The 17,144-nt window shown below is 33.8% G+C and overlaps 1 protein-coding gene across 5 annotated transcripts in view; it reads left to right on the top strand.

Moving 5' to 3' along the window:
- The window catches only part of LOC121376990 (calmodulin-regulated spectrin-associated protein 1-B-like), a 70,793-nt gene extending 61,585 nt beyond the window's left edge, over positions 1-9,208 (top strand). For all 5 annotated transcript variants that reach the window (XM_041504816.1, XM_041504819.1, XM_041504818.1 and 2 more), the window contains 4 exons: positions 2,132-2,197; positions 3,046-3,164; positions 4,050-4,213; positions 5,039-9,208. In XM_041504816.1, coding sequence (XP_041360750.1) covers positions 2,132-2,197; positions 3,046-3,164; positions 4,050-4,213; positions 5,039-5,174 — 485 coding nt within the window. In that variant the 3' untranslated portion in view covers positions 5,175-9,208. The remainder of the gene's footprint in view (positions 1-2,131; positions 2,198-3,045; positions 3,165-4,049; positions 4,214-5,038) is intronic.
- Positions 9,209-17,144: the final 7,936 nt, after the last annotated feature.

The following is a 17,144-nucleotide window of genomic DNA, read 5'->3' as shown; positions in this document are numbered from 1 at the left end:
TTTATTGTTTTGATTATCCATTTCTATACATCCAAAGTGTTTCTGGTCACCCTGGTGTTTTTAATATCACAAAATGCATTTCTCATATCTTTTAACACACATGTACATCTGAGAAGTAATTGGGGGTGGTATTTAGCCGAGTCGGTTGAGTGCTTGCTTGAGGTGTTTGCGTCGCAGGATCAAACCACATCGGTGGAACCATTCAGCTGATTGTTTTTTTCTCGTTCCAACCAGTGCACCACAACTGGACTAAGGCCGTGGTATGTGTTTTCCTGTCTGTGGGAAAGTGCATATAAAAGATCCTTTGCTTCATTAGGAAAATGTAGCGGGTTTCCTCTGTTGACTACAAATCAGAATTACCAAACGTTTGACATCCAATAACCGATGATTAATTAATCGATGTGCTCCAGTGGTGTCGTTAAACAAGACAAACTTTTACTGAGAAGTAAGGTTGTGGAGTCGAATTTTAGTCTTATTTATAAGGGTATTTTACCGTTTCAATGTTACAGACTCTTGTTTCCCTCGGTTATAATCTTATCCAAATGTGTTGCAGGTTTGTAGATTAACTTGGGCTCTAATCTTGCCTGTCAGATGAAGTCGCCAAGTTATTAGCAGTAGTGTGAAGTCAAAGTTGCTGTAATATTCTGGACAAAATCTGATTTCAAAAACGAAATCACACAACAGACGTCAAGACCCCGACTTGTTTATTTTTCATAGCTCACGTGGCACCTTGTCGCTGTATGTCGGACAGTGTTTTTACTTTGGCACCAGACTGTATCCTCGAGTAATCATGAACCAGTTTATTAACTGGAAATAATTTCTGCCCACGCGCATTGTAATGTATGATTGATTTAATGAAATAATGTTGTTGTTTTTTTTGTTTTTTTTTATTATTATTATTGCCCCAGATCAATATGACAATGTCAAGGATGGAGTGCCTTGAATCATTGACTTAAGCAGTGTTTGTAACATACTCATGTACATACCTATTCATATCCATACATTATACATAATGTATACATACATAAACATATTTTCACAGATATACATATATATTTTTAGTAATTTAAATGTAAATGAAATAATGTTTTACCTTGTTCAATTTATTATAAAAAATCAACCAACACATGTTAATACTCATGCCAGTTTCTGTTGTGAAGAGATTAAATACATGCATAGTTTCTGCCAGAATGTAAAAAGGATATGGAGCCATCCCCACATTTTTTTGGAGATTTTATTTTTTTAAGTTAATCTTTTGACAAAATTAATTAGTCTTTATCATTGCTGTACAATTTTCTTAACCCTAACCCTAAACATAACCCATTTCTTTCTTGGGGAGGGCCCCCACCCCATATCCCCTATTGACTGTGATTGCATTCAATTGCATAGCACCATACCCACAAATCTATTTCTGGCAGAAACACTGACATGTCATAGTCTAATGTTGGCTTTCTTCAGATACACCCATAAACTGAGCTAGTAATGTTTTTCAAAGTGATGCGTGTTCGGCCATGTGCTGTGACCAGCTGACTATCGTTAATCCTCGGCCACATCCATTTCAGTAATAGCAGAAAATGTATACTAATAAATACTTTCATTTTAACATAACGGCATATTATCAACTGTTTAATAATATCACGTTTTTAATGAAACATACAACTGTTTTGTTTAAATTTTATTACTGGAAGTAGTATTTTATATCGAAATATTACGATCAGAACCGAATGTAAAATTCCGAATTTTTCCAAGGGAATGCGGAAACTGGCGAAACGTTACGAGATGTACCAATAAATGTTCACTTTGTCTATTTTTCAATTCTAGAATAGGGCCTGTTAAGTAAACGTAGTGTCCATTTTCACTGGTTGAAACTAGAGTCTGCACCTCTGAAAATGTGTGTGTTAATTTTGCATATTCTTCGTTCGCGTATAAATTAAGGATATCAATTACGTCGACATATCGGGTTATGCCGAAAGGAAATAGGTTACCTGAAGTTGGTTATTAGATGCATACTATGCATTTCAAGAGACATTTGCTGCCATCTCCTGGTTAATTTCAAGCCTGGAATTTGTTTGTACAATGCATAATAATGAAGGTCAGCTGCACGTTATTTATATCATTGTTTTCTGTTCAGATTTGTACAGGTTAGGGAGACGCACACCTAGAAATCTAGATGGCTCTGATACTGGTGACTATTCAGGTAGGTTTGGTTTGCTGGACATTCCATTACGTAGTGTCCTGCCTGTGGTAAAAAGATCCCTTACTGATTTTTTGTAGGAGTAACATTTGTGGCAGCAGTTGTCTTCCACTTCACAGACATTCTCTTTCCACCCATCTCTCTCTCTCTCTCTCTCTCTCTCTCTCTCTCTCTCTCTCTCTCTCTCTCTCTCTCTCTCTCTCTCTCTCTCTCTCTCTCTCAGGTGCCGTATAACCATTTAAATTATGTTGAGTTGTCATTAAATAAACCTATTACTGGTTACAGCCAGTGCATGGTCAGTGTTCGAGATTAAAAATTTTGGGCTGGATACTAACATTTCAAAATCTCGTATCCCACCTGAGAATTTAGTATCCCACTTAAATGAAATTCATAAATAACATCGTAACAAACCTGGATGACACTGTTACTTAACTTCACCAGTAAATGACGACTTTCATTGGTTCAGCGAAAAATAAAAACATAGGATTAAAAAAAAACCCCAACATTATATGGTATCCCAGTGGGATACTGGGTTATTGAAGTCTGGTATCCAAAATTAAATTCTGGTATCCACGGGATATCCGGGATACCGTTAATCTCGAACACTGATGGTATATCATAGGCCATGGTATGTGCTATGCTGTCTGTGGGATGGTGCATATAAATTGAACAATGTAGCAGGTTTCCTCTCATAGACTACACATCAAAATTACCAAAGGTTTGACATCTAATAACCGATGGTTAATAAATTAGTGCGCTCTAGTGGTGACGTTAGAACAAAACAAACTTTACATTAAATAAACATTCCTTTCCTTTACGTTCTGATCAGTATGTGTTTTTTATTTACACAGGACCAAAGCTGTTTGTGAAGCCAAGCTCGAAGTCAAACCGTCACATCATACTTAACGCCATTAGTCATTGTTGTCTCGCCGGCATTGTCAACACGGACCTCAAGAATAAGGTTCTAGAGGTAAGTACAGCATTGAACTTCACCAGTTCAGATCATCCTAAACATGACCTGGAGATATCCCATAAATATACTAGATTATTACCCCTACAGACTTAACAGAATGTCAACCAAACAAGATCAGTGATATAAATTAAAATTGATTATGGGTAATAAATAGGATAATATTTTCACTTGGGACATAAACATGATACTAAATGGAAGTTCATTTAATATCCTATAAATAGGACATACTCTGTACTAGTGGTAAAGTGTGGGACGTAGCCCAGTGGTAAAGCGCTCGCTCGATGCACGGTCCGTTTCGGATCGATTGCCATCAGTGGGCCCATTGGGCTATTTCTCGTTCCAGCCAGTGCACCATGACTGGTATATCAAAGGCTGTGGTATGTACCACCCTGTCTGTGGGATGGTGCATATAAAAGATACCTTGCTGCTAATCAAAAAGAGTAGCCCATGAAGTGGGGACAGCGGGTTTCCTCTCTAAATATCTGTGTGGTCCTTAACCACATGTCTGATGCCATATAACTCTAAATAAAATGTGTTGAATGCGTCATTAAATAAAACATTTCTTTCTGTCTCTACTAGTAGGGGATCTGGTTTTTTGCTGTATGTAAGATAAAAAAAACATATTGTCATCTTGCGAACAGACAACGTTCTTCATTAACAGTTTGTTGTCTTTCACCCCCCCCCCCCCCCCCCCCCCCCCCCCCCGGGCATGGGACGTAGCCCAGTAATAAAGTGATTGCTTGATGCACGGTCGGTTTCGGATCGATCCCCGTCGGTTGGCCCATTGGGCTGTTTCACGTTCCAGTCAGTGCACCATGACGTATATCAAAGGCTGTGGTGAAAAAAAAATAATAATAAAGAAAAAAAAATTGTTTGTTTCAGGAGCTGGCTAAGTCTGACGCGAAGCACTTTGTGATTCTGTTCCGCGACGGCGGTTGTCAATACCGGTCACTGTACTCGTACGCGCCGGAAACCGAGGACGTCACCAAGATCTGCGGGGTCGGGCCGAAACAAATCACAAAAACTATGATGCATAGGTTTTATAAGTGAGTGTAAATAACATGATTCATAGGTTTTATAAGTGAGTGTAAATAACATGATACATAGGTTTTATAAGTGAGTGTAAATAACATGATACATAGGTTTTATAAGTGAGTCTAAATTACATGATACATAGGTTTTATAAGTGAGTGTAAATTACATGATACATAGGTTTTATAAGTGAGTCTAAATAACATGATAAATAGCATGATTCATAGGTTTTATAAGTGAGTCTAAATAACATGATACATAGGTTTTATAAGTATAGGTTTTATAAGTGAGTGTAAATTACATGATACATAGGTTTTATAAGTGAGTCTAAATAACATGATAAATAGCATGATTCATAGGTTTTATAAGTGAGTCTAAATAACATGATAAATAGGTTTTATAAGTGAGTGTAAATTACATGATACATAGGTTTTATAAGTGAGTGTAAATTACATGATACATAGGTTTTATAAGTGAGTCTAAATAACATGATACATAGGTTTTATAAGTGAGTGTAAATAACATGATACATAGGTTTTATAAGTGAGTCTAAATAACATGATACATAGGTTTTATAAGTGAGTGTAAATTACATGATACATAGGTTTTATAAGTGAGTCTAAATAAGATGATAAATAGCATGATTCATAGGTTTTATAAGTGAGTCTAAATAACATGATAAATAGGTTTTATAAGTGAGTAAATAACATGATACATAGGTTTTATAAGTGAGTTTAAATAGCATGATGTTTGAATAACATGTTTATAAACTATGGCCTGCCACTTTAAGGACGAGAGAGTAAATAATAATTGACTAATCTTCACATTTTCTTTCACAGATACAACTCTGGAGCTAAAAGCTTTACAGAAGTGACATCAACCAAGCATTTATCTGTTTCTATTGACGCTGTGGTCCTTCATAATTCCTTGTGGAAGACTGGTAAACCCGCACCCACATCAAAGAAAGTCTACTAGGTTCACAATCTTCACATCACCCTCATCAAACAGATCTTCTAGGAATGTATACGACTGTTTCTAGGAATGCATACGATTGTTTCTAGAATGTATACGATTGGTTCTAGGAATGTGTACGATTGTTTCTAGGAATGTATACAATTGTTTCTAGAAATGCGCACAACTGTTTCTAGGAATGCGTACGATTGTTTCTAGGAATGCATACGATTGTTTCTAGAATGTATACGATTGGTTCTAGGAATGTGTACGATTGTTTCTAGGAATGTATACAATTGTTTCTAGAAATGCGCACAACTGTTTCTAGGAATGCGTACAACTGCTTCTAGTAATATTTACGACTTTCTAGGAATGTAATAGATTGTTTCTAGGAATGTATATGACTGTTTCTAGGAATGTTTACATCTGTTGATCTCATTCAGCCCATCATCATAAGCCGGCATGCGTGGAGATACTGAAATATTGGCGATATTTACTAAAGATATTTATTGTTTTTTAAAATGAAAACTTGCTGTTTACTAATTTGAACAGCAACAAAAACTGTTTACCTCTTTGTTCCTGTTCAGAATTAAAGAAGGAATTAAGGAGTTTTACATTAAGAAGAAAAAAACTTACAATTTTCACTGTAGGTTTTTTTCAGAGTTGAAATGTAACAAATGTATACCTCTTAGATATGGGGGGGGGGGGTGTTCCATTTTTTTTTTTTTTTTGAGAAAAATAAAGGGCTCATTTTAAAGAAAATATTATGTTTCTGGGTTGTTATACAATATTTATAAAACCAAACAAACAAACCATTTTCAAAAACGAAACTTTCTGGCAAATGAAGGAAAGTTGCTCATAAATATACTTAACTTCATTAAATTATTAACGATAGATACTAGAACAATTCTCATTAAAATATGTAAATTTATTACAATAGGTGTCTGCTACTATGTAGATTGCTCATTAACATATAATATGTAAATTTATTATAACATATACCTGCTATTCAGTGAATGTAATGTCATGCCTATGTTGCCTAAAATGTATCGCAGTTGGTATCCTAAAGGTCAGTGTATACAATATTACATTATATTGGAGGATGGTACAACACTAGTAGCCTTAAGCCGAAAACATGTCAAAGCTGGGTCTGGGCCTGGGTCTGGTGAGTGTGGCAAATACGCCATGTCTCGTGTACTTTGACGTCGGTGTGTGTAACTGTAACGTGTTACCAGTATATATTGACTGCAACCATATGTCTGACGCCATATAACCGTAAATAAAATGTGTTGAGTGTGTTGTTACATAAAACATTTCTTTCTTTCTTTCTATTTTGACTGCATTGATATCTTTAGATAAATTTGCTTCTATAAACACCAGCAATAAGTATGAGAAATCCACGTTGGTTAATATATATCTTTCATTGTTGGTTATTAAGAAAAATGAAAGAGTAAGGTTCGAATATTGTGCAGCTGCCAGTCTGGCAGTGTGAAAATATAGCGCATGTTCTATGTCGTCTGTTGTCAGATCTGTAGTTTGCAGCAGCACGGATGCGGTGTGTCACATTCAGTGCAGTGTGTTTTATTTTTGACTGGTACCATACTCCCCAGACCCAGACCCAAGACCCCAACCCAGATTCTGGTGTGTTTCGGGTCTTGGACAGTCGACTGCTTCATGGACGTAATTCTCAAAATTCAGATCATCATGTGACAGCAATCTAGGAAAGATAATAATAAAATAAATACACAATAATGATAAAATGCTTAATTTCAGATCAATTTTACAACAGCTTTATGTGAGGGAACTACTGATTCACAAAATTCGAGGGCTGTCTACATTGTTGAGCATCTTTGGCTGTGTATATGTAAACGAGTTTTATATAGCAATGAATTCCTTTTTTAATGCTGTAGACTATGTACAACTTTCTGCCAGAAAATAATTTGAGGGTATATAATAAAAACAGGACACATTATAACTGCCCCTATTAATGTGGTTATGGGTCTGAAATATTTTGAAATTGGACTGTACATTTATATACTTCGACATATTTTAAACAGCAATTCTCTTACTATAATCTATATAAAATTATAAAAAATGTATCCATTAATTTCCCAGATTTTAGGGTATGTAATTTTACCATGCATACCCGCTGGTTGAAATTTCTGAAGTTTAATATTTGATAGTCCATGTAGATTCCCCTCCCTGTCCCTCTTATCTCTGTCTGTCTGTCTCTCTGTCTGTCTCTCTGTCTCTCTCTCTCTCTCTCTCTCTCTCTCTCTCTCTCAAAACAGTGTCGAAACATAACTATAGACGTCAAATAGCCATAGATTAAAATGTACTGAGATGTCATTAAATATTCCTTTCTTTTGATAGTCATTTAATAAATAGTATAAACTAACCTTCCTTTCCTCTCCTTCATCTTTGGTCCATGTTATCTTACCGGGTTTCTTCTCTAGGCAAACCCAAACTGTTTTGTTGTTATGGCAGGGTTACATCTAGTCTCCACTGACGGTGGTAAGATTTTTAGAGATCAACACAACAGTTGTTACGGTTTGACGCGAGCAATTGCTCCCACTCGCGTGTGCTTGTGCAAAATGATTTTTACGTGAGCGAAAAACTGCTCACCTCATGACACGCTGATATCACTCATTTATTTTACTCGTAATTTCTGTGAATGACTCAGAGAATTGCTCTTCTACATACTTTCACGAGAGCTGTTCATTGCTCACGAATCGGGAAACATTTTGTTGATTTGCGATATTTCTATTCAATTGAAAATTGATTAGCAACTACTGTTTAATGTTTCAAAATTGTGTAGCGATCTCTGAAACTTGCGTAGCGAATCGCGACACAATACTGAACAAAATGTTCCCTGTTCATCACACGCTGATATCGCTCATTTATTTTACTAAAAAATTATTGTGAATTTGACACTTGAGAGTAATTGCTCTCATACATAATTTCAGGAGAGCTTATTGCTCACCAGTCATTTTCAAGCCATCGGAACCGAGTACAGCGTTCTGTAAAATTTAGACATGCTATAAATAGTTCTAATATATGCAAAAACCACAGATTCATTGGTCTCCACAGATTTGTCATGTTGTGTTGTATCATATTGAAAAATCTCAGAATGTTATTTTGTATGTTTTTTGTCTAGCTGATATTGGCATACTAATTAATATAGCATTGACGTATTGACATTCGGATGTAATCTTTACTATGAAAGTCCTCTATTTGTAAACAGTTTTAGAAAGTGCTAGAACATGTGTAATCTCAATTAAATGTGCTCTCGTTATCTGCAAGTTCATTAGCTTGTTAATCTTATAGCATATAATTCTGGATTTTAGAAATTATATTAATGGCTTACAACGCTCGCGGCTGAATTATACTTCATGTTATTGGAACGTGGTTTTTGTTTTGTCTTTATTACTGAGGATTTTTTTTTTTTGCATATCATACTGATTCATTTGGTCTCTGAGAATTAAAAATCTGCGTGACCCATTTATCGGTTACGCAGAAATAAATCCATGTAACCCATTTTCTTATTGCGTAACCCATTATATCCATGTAAATGGTGTGCGAAATTTTGCGAGTACAAAAAAAAAAAATGGTTGTGCAAATTTAAATTTATTCGAGCAACGCACAAAAGAAATGACCGTTCTTGCAATTTTTAGAGACTTGTAAGTGATATATAAATTATTACTGTGTAACTATGTAATTAGATATTTGTTCTTTCTTATAAACAGCAGTTTAGTGCTACATGTATATCATCTTGTTAAATTTTATACAGCTGTAATCAAGGTTTATTTGTTTAGAACTTCAAGCTATATAATATTTTTATAAAAATAATTAAATAATTAAAACTATTTATTTGTTCATTGTGAGTTGCCACAATTTTGTTTTTTTTCAATTGACAGACATATTGTTTTTGCTTACAAGTTAATGTGTGTTATTCTGTTATATAATTATATTTTGACTACATTATAAGAATCTTATTTAATTTAAAAAATGATTCACTTGTACTTAAAGGAACAGTTTTTAAACATTAATGCATATTTTTCACTATTGGAGCCGTTTTTTGATAACTGAAATCAGAAATTACTTAGATTGTATTGTTTAGATTATTCATTTCCGCACATCCCAGTGTTTCTGGTCATCCTGGTGTTTAGAATACCAAAAAATGCATTTTTCATATTTTTAAAAACGCACATGTGTCTGAGAAATAACAGTTATGGAGTCGATTTTTTTGTCAATTTTTAACAATATTTCACCGTTTCAACATCACAGACTCTTGTTTCACTCTCTTGTAACGTTATTCAAATGTGTCGCAGGTTTATAACTTAACTAAACTTAGTGTCCATTTTTGCAGGTTGAAAGTAGGGTATGCATCTTTAAGATGTTCCGTTGCTTTTCACAAAATGCACCCATAGAAACCCAATGGGCTTCATAGCAAAACCCAATGGGCTTCATAGCAAAACCCGATGGGCTTCATAGCAAGAAATGACATATAGTCTCATAAAATCATTTAAATGTTACATAGTTTATGTTCATTCTGTAACCAGACCCTCTCAATGTTATTGCGTTTCCCTCTTTGCACAGTAAACTGATTCAAATGACACAACAGGTAATGAACAGCTAGAATCGTTTCTAGTATTTTAGCCATTTTCTGTCACATGATTTTCATAGTATCGTGAATCCACCTGGATATACATTCCACCGCAGGTTATAATGCAATCTAATTACAAACTTTATGCTGTTATACGACTGGACGACGTCGCTGAAAAAATAAATCTTATACTTCCATAAGCCTCGGAAAATGTCGTTACATCAAATGAGAAGTCAGGAAGAGACATTAGAAGAAATTGATTTTTGTGTATTTTTAACTTAATAAAAGTGTTGTTTGTAATGATAAGAATTGTCTGTCATTTTTGGGGTGAATATATTCATGTATAATGGTGACACATTTAGTATAAAATTCCATTGCTAAGCTATGCGATTTTATAAAAATTTGTGACTGTTATACATCGATAAATTTACACAAAAAATTAATAAACAATTCTTGTGTAAAGTACTCTCGAATGTTTATTCTTAGTCTAAAACTAACTCTTAACTTTAACTTCAGTGTATGAATCTGGACTAATCTGGACCCCACCGGAATATTTTATACCTCAAATGTAACATTTGTCTTTTCTTGCTCTTACGATTTGGATGTCTTCTTTTTCTCCGAGTTGGGTATTAATGAAGCAATTTCTTCATTTATCTTGAGACCAGTCACTGGAGTCTGTCTATTAAATGGGAACTACGGTACACTGGATATTTGGATTGTATTGACAGTGAAATGTGCAAACACAACATTTTGAAATGTGAACATGGATTTTTATTATCGGTTTGGTCGCATTCTTGTCTTGTCTATTGCATTTTAGACTTTTTTCTTTCTTTTTTTGTGTGTGTGATAGAATAACCCATCATTCTTTCTCAATCTAGTATTCATGAAACATTAAAACATGAATATTTTCTTCAGTTTATTCTAATGGACACGATTGCACAGTGATTTGCAACCACTAGAGTTTATTTATTTGAATAAAAACTACTTCAGGTATTCAAATTATACTGATAGTGAAATGTATGCAACATTAAGATGTGGATAACGTTACAATTTGTAGATAGTAATGTCGGATATGTGCACACGACATCTTTGACCAGACGTGAAATTTGTATCTTATTTGGTTGCGTCCTTGTATGTTGCAAGGTTTTCCATACACCTACGTAGTGCATTTAAATTATTTAGTTAGAGCCTTTTCACAGTCACTGGTGTTTTTCTGAGCATACAAACTATGCGAGTGTTATAAAACACACATTAACCCTAACCCCTGATATCTTATTTTAGTGTTATGTGGGTGTTATAAAAAATATTCTTAACCAAAATCAACATTTTTATGTACACTTTTAGGAGATCACAAAATTAAACATTTTTAATGTACTTTTATTTTTTTGTTAATTTTTTTTATATCCCATTGCTTCCTTTCCTTTCTCTGCTATGAATTCCATTATGATTTCATTTCTTCCCAATCCGAAAACTCCTATCTTTCAACTTCTTTCCACTTCTTTTGATGTCCACCTCCACATCCCAGTCCTTGTCTCTCCAACTCTTTCCTTTCTCTCCTTTGAATTTCATCTCATTTCTTCCCGATCCGAAAACTCCTATCTTTCAACTTCTTTCCACTTCTTTTGATGTCCACCTCCACATCCCAGTCCTTGTCTCTCCAACTCTTTCCTTTCTCTCCTTTGAATTTCATCTCATTTCATCCTGATCTGAAAGCTCCTATCTTTCAACTTCTTTTGCTGTCCACCTCCACATCCCAGTCCTTGTCTCTCCAACTCTTTCCTTTCTCTCCTTTGAATTTCATCTCATTTCGTCCTGACCTGAAAGCTCCTCCTATCTTTCAAATTCTTTTGCTGTCCACCTCCACATCCCAGTGCCTGTCTCTCCAACCGTGACAGATGCTGATATGTGTACACTTTTAGGCGATAGGAGAGCATGGGCGGATCCAGGAAATATTTTTAGGGGGGGACCAAAAAAGAAGGGCACATTGACTCGTCAAAAGGGCACCTTACTACAAGTTTTGATATTTACAATTAATATGAATTCCTACAGTTCTACGTCATAATATACTAGCAATAATGAAGTAAATTGGCGTCACTCGCGTTAGAACCTCAATGGGGCCCCATTGAGACTCAATAACACAGACACATATCTGCAAGCTTGCGCATGTACACGAAAATCTTGATTTCATTTATCTACAATATAATTATTGTTTACTTAAAAAAAAAAAAATTCTACAAACAAAAAGGGCACTTGGACATTTTGAGGGCACTTGAACAATTTTTGGGGGGGATGCTTCCCCCTGGTCCCCCCCCCTTGGATCCGCCCATGGAGAGGGTAGCAAAAAAACCACCTTGAGTTTGGTTTGTATGCTTGTAAAAATGCTGATAATTGTGAAAGCTCGTTATTGCCAATAATATGTTTTATTCAGATTGCATGTGTGTGTGTGTCTTATTTACATTGTTGTAAAAGTCTTAAGACTCAAAAAAACAAAACAAATTTGTAATGATTTATTTTTCTATGGTTTTTGTATGCAAAACTGCTGTAATATATTATGAGATAAGCATTTATGTGGTTTCTTAGGTACATGTATCATATGATTAGTTCCTCATCAAGTTGTGATAAAGATGACATCACCACTGACGTTGCTTCGCCCAGTTCAACAAACTTTAATGTGACATAACCCATTTTTAAAACACTACAGCATATTTTTCATAGGGCTTCTAGAATTTTTATAAAATCCAGTAGCCACGGGATCGGTGATTTTTTAAAATGTACTAGCCATGATAAAAAATTTACTAGCCCTACTTTAGTTTCAGTTAATACAATTTTACTAAATATTAGTAATAATCCGATATGTCACCTAAAGAGAGAGATAGAGCTTTAAAACACTAACATTGGGGGTGGGGTGAGGGCAGGATATTCATATTTATAAAATGGACTTCGACTGCAACATTTGACGAAAAAACTAAATCACTAGCCGTTGGGCATGGCAATAGTAGTTATTTACCAGCCCAACACTGAATATCACTAGAGTGGGGCTACCATAATCTAGAAGCTATAGCTAAGCACATTTTGTGAGAAGTCCAAATTTGTAAAGCACTGAATGGGTGAAGTAACTTTTTCAGTGGTGCTGTCGTCTTTGATTTGTCGTGTTGTGTTGCGTAGAGTTGTGATGTAGCTAAATGGCTTCCATTATTTATTTTATTTATTACATTTATTTAACATGTTTTCAGTTTGTGTGTGTGTGTGTGTGTTTGAGTGCTTCATCAGTGACTTCTGCTTAATTGAGTATGAAACTTAATTCTTATTTCCTAAAAAAATAAAACCTTCAACGTTTGTGAAGAATTATAATTATATTATAAGACTTTCTTGTTTGAAAAACTCTGCAGTGAAAATGTCAGTCCTGGAAATGATTAGAAAGGGTGGATTGCACTCCTCAAAATATATGTATACAGAACTTTTGTTAAAAATGCTTCAGTAAGATTTGTAGTTGTAAAAAAAAAGAAGAAGAGAATCAGAAAAAAACAAAATGGGCTGAATTTGCAGTCTGTTTATGTCCCACCCTACCTAATAAAAATGTAAATATTAACTGGATACAAGATTCACATGAGTGGCATCCCATATGATTCAGTTAATGGAGACACAGTTAGGTTCTTCAAAAATTAAAGTGTGTATTACATTTGTTAAGGAGTGACCGCTCAATACAGGCCGGGCTGTATTATACTGATGAAAAAAGAAACGGGAACGCATAATACTCTAGACCAAATTTAATTTTGTCTACAGTAGTCAACCCTGTATAGAATTCAGATATGCAAGGTAGGACTGAATGTCAGTACCATGGGGATAATTGCCAGTAACACCGGTAACTTCCTGATACTGTCAGTAAGGTTATTACACGAACTTGTGTGTCGTACTGATTTTACTAAAGTATTGTCAGGATTCTTGTATTTCTCAAGTGAAAGCAAGGGTAATACATGAATCCAGACACAAGTTTCATAAAATCAGAACTATTCACACGTGAGTGTAATAATTTCTATATTATCCACATTATCCCAAATATTATTTTTATGAATAACAAGGACCATGTTTCAAACGTAACTACATGTAGATGGAGGCGACGAAATGATGTCATTTCGGTAAGTGATTACATAGAGCTAAGACTGGGGAAACTGCATTAAGGTATCAAGTTATGATGTCACTCCCCAAAATTATGTCATTCATTGTGCACATGAAATAATTATGACACACGTGTGTCATACTGGTTGTATTTCCCTGTTTATTTTCAAATATGTGGATAATAAATTAATACCGTTACTGTTTACGTGTTCCCCATTTTCTTTCCTTCAGTATATATTGGATCATTTGATGTGGCACGTTGAACTCTCAACGCAGATGTCTGCTTAATTTGTCAGCGAACAATATTAAATAATTTGGAAAGGGTACCATTATAGTAAGCTGTATGCTTTAAGCTGTGACAACCTGTGGACTTTTTACTTTTATATCGTGGGATTATTTTAATTTTTAACTGAAATAATTATTCTTGGATTTATGCTTTTAATTTTGCAAAATTGTAAGTAGGAATTATTGTATATTGACAAACAATAAAAACACATACAGATAATCACATGTTCACACATCCATAAATTGAGTTTTTTAATTGAATTTTTTTCTTTCTTCCCCAAACCAAAACATTAAAAAGTTAAGTTTTTTTTACTGAGCAGTAATGTTTGTTTTTATGAGGCAGTTTAATTTCTTGATAATCTTTTAGACTGCCTTTATTCATTTTGAAGTTGCTCAATTGGTGTAAAATTATTTAAATTGTGTTTTTTTATGTCATAAATTTGTGTATTTGTATGAATTGTCCTAACACTACAAAAGGCCTTGGTGTCTAATCCTGGTGAATTAAGAAATCTAATAATTACGTAAAATGTAGTGAATTGGAATTGAAACTAGCAAGAATTCCCAACACATTCGGGCAGTCAACCTTTAAAATTAAAATTTCTCAAAACTGTAAAATGTTACTTTGATCATTTTCCCTGTGGATAGAGTTGTATAGACTGAGTTAATTGAAACAAAAATTATTTAAATAAAGGACGAGCTATTTCCAATATTTTATTATGTAAACGGGGGAATAAAGGTATTATTATAATACTTATGTTCAAGTAAAAAGATACTATTATATTACTTATATTCAAGTAGTCTTAACATACATCATGATGCCTCCTTAACTATGAAATGTTTTAGCATGTTTTTGTTCAGAATTTTGAAATTGTTAAAATAAAATTTATAGACATAAACCATCCATTTTAATTTTTTAATTTAATATTTTTTTTAAAGTGTGAAATAGAAACTTATAATATCACATACGTTTTCACTTATACATGTATGTAGCATAGAATTAAGTTTGCGTAATAAAAATAAATAATTAATAATATTTAAATATATTATAAATATACTCAACAATGAATGTTTATCAAATATCTTTTATGACATCTAAATGTGCCATGGTTGAATAAACTTAAAAGAAAACCAGGTCCTCCTGTTGTGTCAAGGCAAAGATTGATGAGTTTATGTCGTTTGTAAATGGTAAACATTTCAGATGTGAATACTAATTAATAAAAATAGCTTAATTTATAAATGTTTCGTTGTTGAGTATAGTATAAACATAAACGGGCCTACATGTAGTTATAAACTCAAACAAATATTCATATATACAATATACTCTGTATATACACTTTATAAGGGTAATCATCAAGTAAACTACACACAAATCCAATTTACTGCGACTTTTAAATATAGGAAATGTTTGTTCCTAAAAATAAATCATTTTCTGAACAGTAGTTCCAAATGGAATACTTGAGTTCCAGTGGTTTAAATTATTCCCGTTTTCATCAGATTTTGTTGGTAGCCAGTTTTCTTCAAATCAAGCTTGTCAACCTTGTTGCTCTAACACAAATATTTCACCAATCTGATTAAAATTAGCTCTACCAGGCTACCAGTAAATCTAACAGCATTGCGTGGACTCCCATGTCCAGGTGACATTTCATCTATAAATAACAATTTAAATATCGACCAATTACACTTTGCCTTTTATAGCGTTATTCAGGAGCATACAAATTCTAAAAATATCGGGCTAGACTATGCAATAGGCGAACTTGTTGGTCAATTTCAACATTAAAAAAACGGGGGGGAAAGTGCAGTAATAAACTCTGGATTGTATACTAGTATAAACAGATTTTATGGCTATACCATCATGGTTTTTTTTGTTTTTGTCTTGAAACGAATTTAATATAAAATTTTATATTGAAATTAGTTTCCGGCATACTTCGTAATTCACCCGAATCATTTTGTATACCCTCGGCATAATCCCGAATGTTGAAATTCTTTTCAAATCACTGGCATGATTTTGCAAGTATGGTTTTGATTGGTTGAATGAAAGGTCAACTGGACATGAGCTCCAACAGGGTGCCGTTAGTTCCACAGGTAATAGTAATTAACAAGTGGAGCTAATTTTAATTAGATTGATATTTCACCAACAGGTAAACATAAAAAAAAAAAAAGTACCCAGTAATAAGCCACTAGTGCGTGAGCAAAGAGTAATTTAGTCAAGGTTTGAAGCTAATTATTTTGTGAACATTTGTAAACATTTATACGTTTTTTTCTTCTTTTTCTTTTTTTCTGTAAACGGCCATTTTTTTGTTCTCTTGTTTCGGCATGTCATATTTATTACAAAATAATTTTAAAATAATTCCTTCAGATTTCATTGGTTTTCTTCTCTTCACATTGACATTGACACAGAAAACATCACATTGACAAAGACAACATTTAGAGCTGAATTTACAGAAGGCGATAATCACACGTTTATTCTAGAGATATGTCCAAAATAATATGTGCTATTGTGGTTAAACATGCATTTATTATTAATTATACAGCTATTTAGCGAAGTTACGTGTGGTTGAGGGATAAATACCTTTCGTAAGCTAATTTTAAGATGTTTTTAAAAAATGATTTCATGCTGAATTGTCATCAAACATTCATTCATTCATTCATTCGATTCAGTAATATTGCTTCTGGAAAAATAGTTCATAACTAAATTTCTTGTTCTAATTTACCTAATGCCTGTGATCAAGGCAAAAATAAAATTTTATAAGTCTTAATATTTTCACACACATTAGATGCTAGCCACTTTCCACGACAGATTGCATGTTTTCAAAAATCGTCATCATTTTATAAAAACCATAAATATGTTTTCACACCATCTAAATTCCAGTCATCATTTTGTGTTGTCACTTTTGTTTCCAGCTGAATTTGAAACCCAGCGTTATTTCACCACTGATGTTAAAGTTGATCTGTCATGTATAAATGTAATCACTTTTTGTCAGTATATA

Source organism: Gigantopelta aegis, chromosome 7 (genome assembly GCF_016097555.1).
Source record: "Gigantopelta aegis isolate Gae_Host chromosome 7, Gae_host_genome, whole genome shotgun sequence".
Taxonomy (NCBI): Eukaryota; Metazoa; Mollusca; class Gastropoda; order Neomphalida; family Peltospiridae; genus Gigantopelta; species Gigantopelta aegis.
This window is presented reverse-complemented; position numbering and strand designations above follow the sequence as displayed.